Below are 16,045 nucleotides of genomic sequence, written 5' to 3' on the forward strand. Positions count from 1 at the left end.
ACGCTATAACGTAGGACTACGGCGCGAAATGAATGAGTCTCAAGCCCTTCCGGAGCATTATCAAGATGACCTTCTCGGATTTTGCTGACAAATTATCCGGTTGTGTGAGACACTTGTCAATTGATTAAGTTAATTACTTCTGCCAATTAACACCTCCAGGTGTCAGGTTTTGAGTAAAGTTCCATCCCCAAGTTTACCTTTGATGCTAGCCAACCATGGGGTGGAGTATTAATCGCTTCAGTACGGTATATATACAAAGCCACGACTCATCTGACTCACGGGTTTTGACAGTCCAGTTGGATGTCGTCACTTTGAAGACGTCGCTGGCGTTGCAGGGAACAGGTGTATTGAATGCGGCAGGTATTCGAAGCGTGTAAATGGGCCAATGAAGGGTAAGAAATTTTCTCAAGACCTGGATATACTAAAAGATATCTTGCCTTCTTCGAAGTCACCTACAATACACAGCATGCTTTCCGTGTACCATCCGAGGTCAGGAACAGGCAGTTTAAATTTGGTGGAGATCTGATGTGTCATTCCAGAGATATTTGCGCACAAGTGGATGCATTTTTTATCTGCAGGAAATCGCATTGTCCCGGGAGAAGTCCGGAAGGCGACGGCAGCTTGACTTTCGACCTGTGTCGTTTTGGCGTGTGCAAGCAAAATTTGGCGGAGATCAGACGCGAGGCGGCGGAGATGCGGGTGGCCGCACATACAGACAGACAGACAGATGGACAGACTGACGGACAAACAGCTTTCCTTTATACATAGAGATGCTGAGCTAATTCCGTATGAACATCATTTTATGTTTAAAGAGCCCTTTATGCATAAGAATAATCAAGTATTCTACATATGGTTATAAGCATGGATAAATTCAGTTAGTGATCTCTATTTTATCCAGCATGCTGAAAATACCTAGTTGGATGTAGGATATTGATCTACTGTCAGGAATCAGTTGACTTTATGAAATCCTCACAGATCTTATAGTATGTTCTGACAATTTTACAATGTTGATTGTAGGAATGCACAAGAATATTTACCAACTATAAAACTTGCCATTTCACATTCTTTCGAACGAGTTGATGTTTCAGTGCTGCCTAACTTTCCGTAGTATCGACTCCACATTTGATCAGGGCTAAGGGTATCTAAATTGGCAACTACTTTTGTAGGAGTTTTTTATTGTGCTTGTGTAGACTTTGTCTTCTAGGATTTATTTTTCTGCTTGATTCAGTTCTTGTTTCTGACCTGTCTATTATGTATAATTGGTTTCTCTCTTTGGGGTTGCTGTGGGCACACCCTGTGATGGTGATCTGGAACTCCACAACTACTTTTAGTCTGCTGTGGAAAAACCCCACCAGTTTGAAAATGTTTTCTCTACGTTGACTCGGTTTACATTAATGTTTTTTGTAGTTTTGTGAACCATGTTGCCGCTTACTTAGTCCTTGGCACCTTGCAATATCCCTCCCAGCATCAATCATTTTTCGAATGACTGCTTTATAGATCCTCTTGTTGCTGCTTACTTGGTCTTTGGCACCTTTCATCGTCCATCATCTATCTTTTGTCAAATGACTGCTTTATAGATCTTTTTCGTAAAGCATTTGAATCATCTGATCATTTTCAAGTTAGTTACAAATATGTCTCTAACTCACCCTATGCAGTTTGCATTTTTCATTGTATCAGTAGGATTTGAGTGGACCAAGTCACCGTCTTGTTTGTGTCTCTAGTGTGAACATTCTTTATGTTTACTTTACTCTTGCATTGAAACGTTTTATCTTTTGGAGTTCCACTGTAATAACTTCAATATCTCATTTTGATCTAGACATTTTGAGACGCAGTTGAATGTCTTCCTGGAAGCATTTTATGAATAGATTATGAAGTGTATTCTGTAAATGTTTTATGGCTAGCTCCTACAAAGTTTAGATAAAATCTAAATTAACTTCTATCCAGCTATTGATTTCCTTAAAGTCGCTCTCCAGAGATGTGCGCTAGGCTACTGGCTCCGCCTTCACTGGCTAATGGGAAATCCATACTGACCAAGAGCGTGTTCACACCGAGCCTAATCATGACTCTTCGTTAGTGCACTAACGCCACTGTTCACACTGGTTCTAATCATGATTAGTGTAAAGCCATTCTAACACTGTAAAAAGCAGCATTACAACTGCATTAGTTGCATTAATGGTTGTAGGTGACTTTGGCATGTGAAGTAGTACACAAGAAGAGCATGCCGCCGATGTTTCTGATGTGATGTTGTAATTTGGATGCTGCTACGAACACAGCAACAACGTGCTGACATATAAGCAAGAGCAGAGGTGGAATACATGTTTACACTAATGTTAGCCTAATCATAGCTAGCTTAATCATAGTTAGTCCAGATGTCAGTGTGAACACGCTCCAAATTGGATAACTGGGCGCTATCTCAGAGCAAACCCGACATATGTGTGTTAAGAACATTTCATAACTTCAAAACTGATAGGGCCGTTTCAAGAATTTCATCTGCCAATGTAGCTGTTTTGGCATGTACTCAGATTACATTGATCCTTACTGATGCAATCACGTTCCTAGAAATGATGTCTTTGTGGTTTTGTTACCGTTGTGCTACTTTCAGACAGTGTACAGACTGACCTTTTCGTGCGATTTAGCTTCATCCCGCAACATTTGAGAGAATCGGTGTTTGAGAGGTTCTTTGCCGTTGAAGTCAATGGACGCTGTTGTCGATCGTCTTCTAACAGTTTACAAGGCATTCATCCGTATCACTTCAGCCGACCACACTCCAGTTAGGAGTGGTTTTCGTCATTTTCATGAGCTTACAAAACGTACACTTTTTGTCTACCCCTCTTCCTCCCAAAAGCTTATTTTAAAATGACAATATTCTGATCATGTGCTGACACGACATGCAATAGGCAGCAATGCAATGTGACATGAGTATGTCGATCACTACTACCATTAATCAAACTAAAAGCAATGCAGCGTTCCGAATCTTTTCTGCTTCTTTTCCATCTTTTCCTCGCTGCTTCGAGCACGAGGCAGAGTTTGGCCTTGTCTTTTGCAGCAGCTGTCTACTCCTTCTGTCCGGCATGCACTGCCTCGAGCTCGCTTCATGATTGATGTTTGGTGTCGAACACAAAGACATTAAGAAGTGATTATACAGACAGTGCGGATTCTTGTGCATTATATGGGCAACATGTAAACAAAGACTGAAAGTCTTGAAAGACTTCCCTGCAGATCTCCATGAATACCCAGATTTAGTCAAGATGCGCATGGGTGAACCTTCCAATTCCAGACTATGTCAAATGATCGCAACTCAAAACCGTTTAACCATCTAATAAGGGTCATGTGCAATGTGTCCCTCGAGCATTTTAAAGGGGAGTCCAACAAAAATGAGCTTAACTTGTATGAGTAGATCTTACAAAGACAAATCGATCGGCATAAGTTACTCTGTTATCTTTGCTTTCGTAATTGAGAACGAGCAATGTTTCTGTGATGTGCAATGCCCACGTGCCCGCTTTCCGCTTCCTGGTTGATTTAGCTCTTCCCACTGCAAACTAATCAATGCGCTTACGGATTAATGCTACTGATAGATCGAGAATGCCGAATGTGATTGTGAAGATACTTGAAGATACTTGAAGATCTGCTTTCTTGCCATTGGTGGTTCCTCTCTAAAGTAAAATAGTGTTGGTAGAGCTGTTTTTCTGTCAGACTTTCTAGCAGAATTCCTCATTACTACGGCTTGCCTAGAGAACGTGCTTTTTGCTTGAGTATTTGGTTATCCTTGTTCTGTAATATCCGGAGAGAATCGTTCCGCCGTCTAGCGTGTGCTACAGAGGACGTTACTCTTTTTCACATCCGTTCTGCTCACTTTCTTTTGCCGGTGATTGGTAGGTTACAGTCCCAGATGTGAAATTAGGACCAGCCTGTTGTTGCACACGCCAGATGGCACGCTAAACGTTTCTCTTCGGATATTAATTAAAGAACAAGGATAAACAAATACTCAAACAAAAGCACGTTCTCTAGGTAAGCCGTAGTAATGAGGAATTCTGCTTGAAAGTTTGATATATATATATATATATATATATATATATATATATATATATATATATATTGAGTCATTTAATTAGCAATTACTGATTCACAGCACATTAATTTTGTAATGCAAGTGTCACACATGCTTCACCCAGGGAAACCGCGGAGCATGTGATAGTGCCAACACAGGCAGATATTGTACTATAAAAACTGGAAATTGAATTGCAGGCGCAAGGCAGCAACTTGAGACATGTAGCTGAGCAGAGTTATTATAGTTGAATTGAGTTGCTGCTTGTTGATCATGAGTGATGCTGTTGTATATGCCAATTACTGGATGCAAAAAGACAATAAATCAGTTTGTATAGAATCTTGGTATAATTTGAAAATGTAGTCTTAATGAATAATATCATTGGTGAAAATATTAATGTGGGTATAATTGTTTATGTCCATGCTAGGTGAAGTGCAAAGAAGGAAGTTTTGACCAAATTGTGAGCAGACTGGAAGAAAAGAAAATCAACTTGAGAATTTATAGTAGAAATCATATTGGTGTATCACTGGATGAGATGGTCACAGATTCTGATTTGGAAGATCTGTTGTACTGCTTTGGCAGCGCAGCGAGTCTTGTACGTTTATTGGCTTAATGATGTGAACTCTTGTCATAGCTGGGTTTGATGACTTGCAATGGTTTGTGTTCATTATAGGTTGATTTAGTAGCAGCAGCTGATAGTAGAGTGAATGATTTGACAGAAAAGGGTTTATCTCGAACTTCTTCATTTTTGATGCATGCTGTTTTCAACAGTCACCAGTCTGAAACAAAATTAGTTCGTTACATGAAGCTTTTGGAAAACAAAGATGTTTCACTGGTTCATTCAATGATTCCGTTGGGTTCATGCACTATGAAGTTGAACAGCTCAGTTGAGATGGAACCTGTTACTTGGTCAGCATTTGCCAGTCTTCATCCTTTCTGTCCTCTTACTCAAGCTCGTGGGTACCATGAGATGATCAAGGAATTGAGTGATGACTTGTGTGAAATCACTGGTTATGATGGCATTTCATTTCAACCAAATAGGTACACAGGAAGTAGTACTTTGTAATGCAGCTTGTTTCATTTAGTCAAACTTGTCTGTTAGTGGTGCTCAGGGTGAATATGCTGGACTTTGTGTTATCAAAGCTTATCTAGCTGACGTTGGACAAGGACATAGAAATGTTGCAATGCTTTAGATTTATTGCTATGGCTTTGTCTATATTATTCTAATCTGTGCAGGTATGTCTAATTCCAGACTCAGCTCATGGCACCAACCCAGCATCTGCACACATGGCAGGGATGACTATCAGAGTAGTGAAAACGGACCCAAATACTGGATGTGTTGATGTTGATGATTTCAAGCGACTTGTTGATGGCTGCTCAGACACTCTGGCTGCTACAATGATTACATATCCATCAACTAGTGGAGTTTTTGAAGAATCAGTGAGGTTTGGATTGTTTGTGCAAATTATGAGTATCGTTTGCAAGAAAGGGAGTGTGTCATGTCTACTTGTTTTTAATTTTTATTTGGAACTGATATTGAATTTATTAGACTGTACCAGCCTATGTTTCATTTATATGGACAGTCCACTTAGAGTAGATTAAATTAACTGGGTTTTGAAGCTGGTGAGACAGTCAAGAGTGATTAAGGATTCTTAAAGTTTACATTAAACTAATATTTTTGTTTTTTAGTTAATTAATTAAGTTAATTAAGCTACGAGGGTAAAGAAGGACACCACAATAAGTGGTGGACTGCTTTGTGAGAAGCTCACTCTAAACGGGCTGAATTGACTTCCAGTTTGTCTGTCGGCATGTTGCTATCTTTGTATCTGTTTGTTTGTAAGCGTGTGTCACGCTCAGGGAGTTTGTCAAGCCAATCAGCAGTTGTTCTGGGACACGAAAAGTAAGTGATGTAAAACTAGCTTGTCAGCGTGAATCACTCTGGGGGTTCGTTGAGTCCTTTTGGGGCACCAACAATAAATGACGTAACAATCCCGCGCATTATGACAGAAAAACTGAGATGTCATTTACTCATTCTAAGGTCAAACCGTCGTCAAACTGAGAAGCGCACAGCAAAGTTCAGGTAATAGTTGTACGCGTCTGTTACTTTTTACAGAAGAATCGCAAAACAAACGAATTTATCGTTCTTCAAGAAGCCAAGCCAAGGCCCCATGGGACCATGCATGCGCACAACCAACATGCATCATCCGCGACCTTCAAGGATCAATATGTTAGAGAGGTGTAAGCATACAAAAGTACTGATGATGAACGATTGACATTGTCTTGCAAGAAAGATGTGTAGGAAACATTGATGCTGCTTTCTTCTGAATCCGGTTGCTAGACATGTCACTTCACATTATTTCTCATGCAGGTAGGAGACTTACGAGATTGATCTCTAAAGTTAGAGCTACGAATTAAGAACGAAAGATAATAGCAACGGCTTAACAAGAGCATGATAATCGGTCCACGTCAATATATAGCTTCAATTGCAAGTGATGCAAGAGCGCTACAGAATTGAGAAATGACGTGGATAACAAGCGCACTCCGTGCAAGATCTAGAGTTAACACAGCTACCTGTCATGCATATGAATGAGCTGAATTCAAAGTAGTGTCACTATGGGACATTGATGATATTTAGCTAACAATCTTTAATCACATCGACGCATCCCTGTGTTTTCAAAGAATTATGAATTCCAGCAACAAGGTAATGATTAATTAATGATAGTGACAATACATAGACAGATTTAATATAGTTTACATTGATATTCACAATAAACACACACGCGCGCGCGCTCGTAGCTTTGAAGCGACGGTGTAAACACAGGTTTATTGACTAGTAGGTAAGAATTAGACTTGTTAGATGTCTTTGCTTATAGCTTGACTCTACTGTGGGGTTGATGGCAAGTTGCAGTGCTGTTGTAATTTATTGTAGATCAGCAGCAGAGGGTATTGTAAGTTGGGGAACGTTGATGCTGACCAAGCATCCACAAGGGTCCAACTGTAACTGTCTCTTTTCCATTCTTAGCACTAGACATGCCAAAGTCTCACACGTTCCCAAACAGATTTTGCGTAGGAGGGTCTTACTAGTGCATGTATGGTGATCGAAACTGTGTCACCTGTCACCAAACCAGCATTGACTGCCGCAGTGCATTTGATATGCTAATGTTACTGCAGTACTAGTACTTACTGATATTTCTGCTCTTCCAGTCACTTCAAGTTGAAAGGACCCAAACCTCTCAGCCCTCCAGCTCTGATGCCCTGTTAAAGGTGTTTTTGAAGTTTAGTGGTTTTTTCAATTGCAGTGACTCTAATACAATATTAAAGCTAACTCTCAGCTGAGCGTCAACGTCAAAGACACCACCTTGACGCAGGCGGCATCCTTTGATGTTGACAGTAATGCTGATGCGGGAATAGGATTCATTTCTATTCCAGCGTCAACGTCAGTGTCAGTGTCAATATTGTCAACCAGGCTTTAACTGCTCAAAGTGGTACATGAAAGAAAGTTTTCACTCTCAAACTAGACACTGTTCTGGATTGAGCATAAGTGTTTCATTTGCATGTTTACTAAATCTACAAGTAGCTATTGACATTACTTGAAGACAGAATAAAACTCTGGGTACCATAAATGTTCTAATAAGCACTAGGATTAAATCAAACAAATTTATAAGTTGAGCCATTTGTGCCAGTTTAAGCACTTTGGTGGCTATTCAGGCAGGGGCACTTATTGACTTAAATGGAGGGTGTCTTTAGTTAAGATGACAGTAATAATAATAAATTGACTCCACACACAATCATTGCTGCTTCCAAACCAATTGAGCCTGAGTACCACATCTCAACACATCAAAAAAGCCAACTCAGCTAGTCTTTGCAAAGTTACTTAACAACAGTGCAGACGGTGAAGAACAAGAAGAGGTTCTTATTTTGGCATAGGTGATTAATTAAGTCTAATATTCTGTTTGTCAAGTTGTATTCTATTCAATTTACCATCCTGAGGTGTCATTATGGACAAATACATATTTGGACATTTACGGTACATCTCATACTCTGTCATAATATTGTAAACTAGTTTTCGATCATCTCCAAATGCTTACTCAAGCAGGCACAGGATAGTGCAAATGAGGTTTATTTTTGTGCTTTAGAAACATTTGTGACACTGTTCATGAGGCAGGAGGTCAGGTGTACATTGATGGTGCGAATATGAATGCTCAAGTTGGACTTTGTCGTCCTGGTGATTATGGTGGCGATGTTTCTCATCTAAATCTACACAAGACATTTTGTATCCCACATGGTGGAGGAGGACCTGGCATGGGACCAATTGGAGTGTGAGAATTGGTTGAGTATAACTGCAGGTTTGTATTGTCTTACCAGAGTTTGTTAGGAGGAAGCATCTTATTCCCTATTTACCTTCACATCCCATTATCAAAATGCCACTTCTCAATGGTGTTCATGACACAAAAAGTTCAGGACCAATTTCAGCGTCACATTTTGGATCTGCTTCTATATTGCCAATCTCTTGGGCCTACATTAAACTTATGGGTGCTGTAGGACTTCGAAGAGCAACACAGGTATTGATTTGTAGATTGCCACAGTAGAGCTTTGATTGTTATACATTTCAGCAGAATGGTTTTGAAAGTAATTAGCTGCATATTAGTTGTTTGGGGCTGTGTATTACGGGCAAAAAATTTGGTTTTTATGGAGAAGTTCAAGTAGCTAGTTGTATACCCCAATCAAGATTGTACTGTACTAAGTAAAGTTTTGTTGGTGTTGTAGCATTGTAACTATTTTAGATTGCTATTCTTAATGCCAATTACATGGCTGCTCGTCTTAGACAACATTACGATATCCTCTACACAGGCTCAAATGGTACACACTATTAGTTCTTTGAGTTTCATTGTTTCAATTTTTAATACCGTTACACCTTACTATAGGTTTTGTAGCACATGAATTTATTATTGACACAAGACCGTTCCAAAACATGGTACAAGCTAAGATCACAGCTACGGACATTGCAAAACGACTACAAGACTATGGTATTGCGATTGGCTGTTTGTTTCTTGCTTTTTGTCAAGTGTTGCATAACACGTCCAGCTAGCTATTAATTGATTGTGATGCAGGTTTTCATGCACCAACAATTTCATTTCCAGTGACAGGAACAGTGATGATAGAGCCAACAGAAAGTGAGAGCAAAGATGAAATGGATCGATTTTGTGATGCTCTGATTAGTGAGTAAAGAACTTGATTCACTGGTATTGGTACTTGAATGGAACTAATGTTCTTACATATTGTAGACATACGAAAAGAAATAGATGAGATTGAGAGCGGAGTTGCAGATGCAAAGAATAATGTGTTAAAGGTACTGTCAATGTAGCTTTAAATTATTAATTATGATGAAAGACACACAGTAGAGTGCTACTATTGGTACAGGTTGCGATCATAGGGTCTGTGTAATGCTATTACTACAGGTGGCTGTCATTACATTCTAGCATCTAGATATCTGTAACTATCAAGGGAAGATTGAAAAGTTGCCTCTATTGTCAGCTTTATTTTATGCTAGAAGTCACTGATTGTTGTCTGTACCATGACTTTGATTTTGTGATTTGATTTTACAACACTGATTTTGTTGCCACATACAGACCACCTGGATTGATGACCTGTCAGATAACCAGTGTCTAACCCTAACTCATTTTTTCTCTAATTTATGATGATGTGGATACTGAACTTAACTCAATGTCAATGCAGTACACATAACTAAATTTGAAATTGGTCATGAAAATTGTTTGGTTCTAAATTTAGAATTCACTACCATAGTCTTGTCGACTTGCAATTGAGAGCATTTACAAAATTGAAATGTTGTGATTGTTTTATTATCTGTATTGTACTTTTGTGAGGAATAACATTTAGGTCATTTTTGTCCAAACTTCCGGGTGCTATTTGACAAGAAGTGATATTCAGCATCCTGCTGTTCTATTGGCACTTGAAAAAATGATTATGTTGGTCATTACTAAACAGGAATGGATAATTGGGTTACTACATGTACTTGTAGATTGTGTATATTAGTGTTGTGTGATATATAGTTTACTGGCATATCGATTATCATTGTAAATATTATCACGATTCAATAGTATCAATCACGATAATTTTAATAAAATAATTTCAAACGTAGAAAAACCAGTTTTTTTCTCATTTTCGGGAAGAAGTCTGTTGAGTGGCTTGAGTGACTGAGATACATCTGATGGTCAAGTAACAATTGCTTCATCTACCATTCTATCTTTCTTCACGTGATGTGTGACCACAGATCGCGATGTTTGTGGATGATTGACTTGTGACAGGATAGCTGTGCAGAGTTCTGGGATCTATTGATATAGCTAAGTGTGCCTATTGGTATCACAGAATGGAGTTTTCTGTCGATATATCGCATACCACAGATTGCGGTGTTTATGGATGATTGACTTGTGAAAGTATGGCTGGGCAGAATTCTGGGATCTATCGATATAGCTGAGTGTGCCTATTGGTGTCACAGAATTGAGTTGTCTATCGATAAATTGCATTATCGATATTATCGTACAACACCACTGTATTGCAGTGTTGTTGCTTTAATTATGTAGATGCTTATGACTACCATTGTACTGTAGATTTAATTAAGCAACAGTATTATTTTCAGACAGCAAATTTTTGCTTTGTTTCCATGAGCATTTTGTCCTTTCTATTTTAGCTAACTGTATAGTGATTAATTGCTTGGGACTGGTGGACTTCAACTGCGTTTTGCAGAATTGATAAACAAACAGGCCAACATGTTTTGCAGAACTGGTAAACAAATAGGCCAAGCAGCAAAGAAGTTGACAATGCACAATCTGACACAGCTTGCTTGCATATGTCAGCTGGTTACCATACCTGTAGTTAGTACCACTGAGCCCTCTCATTTTCTAATAAATTGTTGTGCTAAGCCGAGCGGGTTGGACTGTGTAACATTTTATATGGAGCAGGATAAGTTCTTTTGGTAAATTCTTGAATAGCCAGTTTTTTCCAATTGTAGACTTTCAGTCGGGATGTTTTTCTTGTTTTGAAAATTTTGTTGTATTCGGCTGTCTTTCATGTGTTTGTTACTGTGTAGGTTAATTTCTACTTATTTTGTACAGAATGCACCTCATCCACAATCTGTTGTGGTCAGTTCTGATTGGCCATATCCGTACAGCAGGGAAAAGGCAGCATTTCCACTTGTGAGATTATACTCAGTGTCAATGTAAGAAGTGAGTAAGTGAATTCTGTTGTGTAGCCTTGGATAGTGCCGACAGGAAAGATATGGCCAACAGTTGGAAGAGTGGATGACACATTTGGAGACTTGAATTTTTTCTGCGTGTGTCCACCAGTGGAATCATATCAAGATGCTGCTTAGCATATTGTGCTACCAATTTTAGGAACTTTTTTGCCAAAAGTTAACAAATGATGTATTGGTGTTCCCTATTGCATTGTTGTGATAGGACCGACTTGTGTTCTTTCATGTTGATTTAGTGACTTTGCTTCTTTGTGATTGATTTAGTGACTCCAAATGCCTATATGTCATAAAGTATGGTGTCCTGCAACCCTAGGAATCAGTGTGTAGCATAGTATACAATTGAATTAGCTACTTCAATTTTGCTATTGCATGTGACGGCCTTTCTTTCTGCTGTAATGTCTATCTTGAGAGAGTGTTACCTATTCATTACCCAAGGCACTAGGGCAGCCCGGTCACGTGACCAACTCGACAAGTCGCTCCGTCTACCGATAACATGTGACCAAATATAGAACAAATCTTTAAGGTTATTTGAGATTTATTTGAAGACAACTCGTCAATCGAGAGAGAACACCCCAGATGAGGTCAAAACGTCGTTATTGTTGCACGCTATCGGCTCAGATGGCCAGTAGGTGTACGACACATTTTCTTTCGTCGAGGGAGAGGAACGCGAGAAGTACGCCGTTGTGTTGAAGAAATTTGAGCAATTCTACATCCTAAAAACAACGTCACCTGCGAACGCTACCTTTTCTTCACACGAGTGCAGGAACCGGGAGAAAAAGTAGATCATTTCGTCACTGCCTTGCGTAGTCTGGCGCAGACATGCGACTTCCAGGATATCAAAGACTCACTTATCCGGGACCGCATTATCTTGGGTGTCGCGGATCAGCGTCTCACCAAACGCCTGTTGGCGGCAGGAGATCCGGATTTGACAAAAGCTTTAGAGATCTGTCGATCGGAAGAGGTGGCGACAGCGCAGCGTCAAAGGATGGTGGCTGATTCTCAGCGAAGTGTCAAATGTAGCCACAGTTCATCATGAAGTTGTTGATGAGGATGAGGATTCCAAAGAGGTACAAGTAGATGCTCTTCGACAACATTCCTCTAGGGGTTCGATGATCAAGGATTGCATGCGTTGTGGGGGACGGATCCGCCACGGAAGTACCCAGCTTGGGGCAAACGATGCCAGAAATGCAATGGGCTTAACCATTGGAAGTCAACGTGCCGGACGAAAAGGGTGAACGTAGTCCGGATGGCGTCAGATAGAGTCTCTCAAGAAAAAGATACGCTTTCGCCAAGAGATGAAGAGGCATTATCCACTCACTCTACGACAACGCTAGGTCCAGTCTATAACTTGGGCATGATCGGAGCCATTAAAACATCGGGAAAGGCTTGGCGGATTCCGTTACTGACCAACGGCAAGATGGTTTCATACAAGGTAGATACCGGCGCCGAGGGTAGCCTTTGTCCGGAGCAGTTTACAACAGGTTGCACCAGAAGTCTGAATTGCGCCCATCCGCTGCGAAACTATTGCCGTATGGATCCACAACAGCACTGTCTGTGAATGGGCAGTGCGTGTGTAATGTTATACAAGAAGACGGACGTGCTCGTTATCTACGCTTCCTGGTGGTGCCTTTTCAAGAGGAGCCGTTGTTGGGTCTTGGTGCTTGTGAGCATTTGGAATTGGTTAATTCAGTTGCAGCGGTTTGTGAGGAGAGTAGGTCTGAGGAACCGCTCCTAGAAGGAGCAAATGTTCGCGATTCGGATAAAATACAATCAGACCCGTTGCAAAGCAGTTCGGAGACGTGTTTGAGGGACTGGGTTGTTTGCAGTCATGTCCCTATACCATTTGTCTCAAGGATGACGCCCGCCCACATGCGATTGCTACACCTCGTCGGGTACCACTACCTTATCATGAGAAAGTAAAGAAGGAGTTGGACAGGATGCTCTCGTTAGGAGTCATTGAAGAATCTACAGGCCCAACGGACTGGGTCAGCCCCATGGTGGTTGTTCCGGAAAAGATGGATCAATACGTATCTGTGTGGACTATACAAGTTTGAATCAGTCCTTGAAAAGAGAGCGATATGAGCTGCCCACTGAAGATGAGCTGTTTGCTAAAGTACGGGGTGCAAAATATTTCTCCACATTAGATGCTTCCTCTGGGTTTTGGCAAGTTCCCCTGGCAGAGACAAGTTCTCATCTAACGACGTTCATGACACCACATGGTCGTTATCGCTTTACTCGGCTTCCCTTCGGACTCAATTCGGGCCCGGAGGTATTTCATCGGGCTATGTCTACAGTTTTAAAAGGCATTGAAGGTGCTGAGTGTTATATCGATGATGTGCTCATATGGGCGGATAGACAAGAGGTTCATGATGTAAGGTTAAACCAAGTTTTGGAAAGATGTCGTGAGAGTGGAATTCGTCTGAACGCATCTAAGTGTCAGTTCAGGTGTTTACAAGTCAAATACTTTGGTCATTGTCTCTCTGCAGCGGGAATACATCCTGATAGAAGTCGACTGCAGGCTATGCTGCCTATGGAAGCTTCAAAGACACGAGGAGAATTACGACATTTCAACGGTATGGTGGCATATTTGGAAAAAATCTCTTCCGTGTCACTCACAAGTAACAGGGCCACTGCGGGAATTGCTCAAGGAAGGCACTTATTGGATGTGGAGACCTGCTCAACAGAAAGCATTCCATGAACTTAAGCGATTGCTGACAAAGGCGCCTGTATTGGCATATTATGATCCGGATGCTGTCACCATCGCCTCCGCTGACGCTTCCTCGTACGAAATGGGAGCGGTGCTTCTTCAAGTGCAACCAGACGGAAGGCGGGCGGCCATTACTTATGCTTCCCGAGCCTTACCAGAAAGTGAAATGCGCTACGCGCAAATAGAAAAGGAGGCATTGGCCATGACATGGGGATGCGAGCACTTTGGACAGTATCTGTTAGGAATGACGGAGCCTTTCTTAGTAGAGGCCGATCACAAACCGTTAGTGAGTATCATGAATGTGCAGGATGTCAGCCAGTGTCCTCCCAGGCTGCAAAGGCTAGAATTGTGGCTAGCACCCTTTTCCTTTCGGGTAGAATACGTTTCAGGAAAGGCAACTCCGGTAGCTGATGCTCTGTCACGAGCCCTTATTGGCTGAGGCAACATGATTTGGTGGACGACATTGAAGCTTACATCAACATTGTGACGGTTGCAGGCTTGTCGGTTTCAGACATATTATTTGGGGAGTTTCGTGCTGCAACGCAGGAAGATCAGCAGTTGTCCGTGGTACTCTCGTATCTGCAGTCGTCTTGGCCAAAGGAGCGGCACAACGTTGGACAGGAAGCTCGTCCTTTTTGGGATATTCGCCACACGCTTAGCTGTGTCGATGGCATCATTCTACGAGGTGAACAAATTGTGGTTCCTAGCCCTCTTCGTCGAGCTGAAGTCAAGAGCCCACGATTACGTGGTGGCCTGGATTGGCAAAGATTTAGAAGTCGCCGTGCTCCGCTGTGACTCATGTGCTCGTTTTAGGCACCAACAACGTCGGGAACCATTGCAGTCTACTCCGATGCCTAAGCACCCCTGGCAACAAGTCGGCTCGGATTTATTCAAGATGGACGGGAAAAATTATATTCTGATAGTGGATTATTATTCTCGATTCCCTGAACTGCGTCCTCTGTTGAATTTACGTGCCAACGATGTCATCACGGCGTGCCAGGAAATATTTGCGTTTCATGGTAAACCGGAACTGTTCGTTAGCGATAATGGTCCTCAGTATGCCAACATTTCATTTACGAAATTCGCATCTCAGTACGGATTCGAACATGCGACATCTTCACCGCAGTATCCTCAAGGTAACGGGTTGGCCGAGCGCACTGTTCAGACCATCAAGGGTCTGCTACAAAAATCTAAGTACTCTGACAGTGATTTTCAGCTGGCCTTATTGGCGTATCGCTCCACTCCTCACGAGACCACCGGAGTTTCACCAGCTCATCTGTTGATGGGGAGACGCCTGCGCACAAGACTGACCGCGTTGTCTTCAAAGCTAAGACCCGTTTTAGTGGATGAGGGTCGTGTGGAAGAAGTCGACGCGGCGAACAAGCTCAAGCAGGCAACGCGTTACAACCGACGCAATGGAGTTAAAGCGTTGGATGCCTTAGAGCCAGGCGACTCGGTATTAGTGTGGGATCTACAAACGCGCACATGGCGGATTCCAAGAACCTTGGTGAAGCGTCTGAGTGAACGATCATACTGTGCGCCTCAACAGTGGCCGACAGTATCATCGGAATCGTTTTCAAATTCAAGGAAGACCTGTAGGCGTAAATGAAATCTACGACGATGATGACTGCAGCTATGATGAGTGCTCAACCATTGGATGTGAGGTAGAAGGATATCATGGAGATACGGTAGTGGAAAGAGAAAATTCACAAGGACAGACGTCGGGAAGGATAGTCAGGCCTCCGGTTCGCACAACAGAAATGGGCGGGGTCCTATATGGCTCTCCATCGAGCTTTTGGTGTGTGTGTGTGTGTGTGTGTGTGTGTGTGTGTGTGTGTGTGTGTGTGTGTGTGTGTGTGTGTGTGTGTGTGTGTGTGTGTGTGTGTGTGTGTGTGTGTGTGTGTGTGTGTGTACACAAATCTCAAATTTCTCCTCCCCACGACCACGTTTCATGATAGGACCTACCTTAGAAAATCATTTCCGTGTCCGATTACAGATGAGTCTTAGAACGATTCGTCTAGCT

General features: G+C 41.7%; 2 protein-coding genes across 2 annotated transcripts; both read left to right on the forward strand.

The window, feature by feature from the left end:
• The first annotated feature begins 4,452 nt into the window (after positions 1–4,452).
• Positions 4,453–11,672, forward strand: LOC134185707 (glycine dehydrogenase (decarboxylating), mitochondrial-like). Its single transcript, XM_062653569.1, has 12 exons — positions 4,453–4,640; positions 4,719–5,086; positions 5,148–5,223; positions 5,282–5,490; positions 8,182–8,364; positions 8,421–8,607; positions 8,830–8,905; positions 8,971–9,072; positions 9,157–9,264; positions 9,331–9,395; positions 11,179–11,259; positions 11,316–11,672. Exons 1-12 carry the CDS (start codon positions 4,581–4,583, stop codon positions 11,433–11,435), a joined length of 1,635 nt encoding a protein of 544 aa, XP_062509553.1. The 5' UTR covers positions 4,453–4,580; the 3' UTR covers positions 11,436–11,672.
• Positions 11,673–12,561: 889 nt separating this feature from the next.
• LOC134185984 (uncharacterized protein K02A2.6-like) lies at positions 12,562–15,631 on the forward strand. The gene is made up of 6 exons (XM_062653884.1): positions 12,562–12,747; positions 13,169–13,300; positions 13,375–13,750; positions 13,802–13,888; positions 13,935–14,425; positions 14,519–15,631. Exons 1-6 carry the CDS (start codon positions 12,562–12,564, stop codon positions 15,629–15,631), a joined length of 2,385 nt encoding a protein of 794 aa, XP_062509868.1.
• Positions 15,632–16,045: the final 414 nt, after the last annotated feature.

This window comes from Corticium candelabrum, chromosome 10, assembly GCF_963422355.1.
Source record: "Corticium candelabrum chromosome 10, ooCorCand1.1, whole genome shotgun sequence".
In the NCBI taxonomy this organism is placed as follows: domain Eukaryota; kingdom Metazoa; phylum Porifera; class Homoscleromorpha; order Homosclerophorida; family Plakinidae; genus Corticium; species Corticium candelabrum.

What these genes read in the sequence shown, in the direction of transcription:
- LOC134185707 (XM_062653569.1), top strand. Translation starts at nt 4,581, where the DNA reads ATGGTCACAGATTCTGATTTGGAAGATCTGTTGTACTGCTTTGGCAGC. An exon ending in TTGGACAAGGACATAGAAAT is followed by an intron (nt 5,224 to 5,281) that starts GTTGCAATGCTT and finishes TAATCTGTGCAG; the next exon opens with GTATGTCTAATTCCAGACTC. An exon ending in GACTTCGAAGAGCAACACAG is followed by an intron (nt 8,608 to 8,829) that starts GTATTGATTTGT and finishes TAACTATTTTAG; the next exon opens with ATTGCTATTCTTAATGCCAA.
- LOC134185984 (XM_062653884.1), top strand. Translation starts at nt 12,562, where the DNA reads ATGGCGTCAGATAGAGTCTCTCAAGAAAAAGATACGCTTTCGCCAAGA. An exon ending in GCAAGATGGTTTCATACAAG is followed by an intron (nt 12,748 to 13,168) that starts GTAGATACCGGC and finishes ATTTGTCTCAAG; the next exon opens with GATGACGCCCGCCCACATGC. An exon ending in AGAATTACGACATTTCAACG is followed by an intron (nt 13,889 to 13,934) that starts GTATGGTGGCAT and finishes GTCACTCACAAG; the next exon opens with TAACAGGGCCACTGCGGGAA.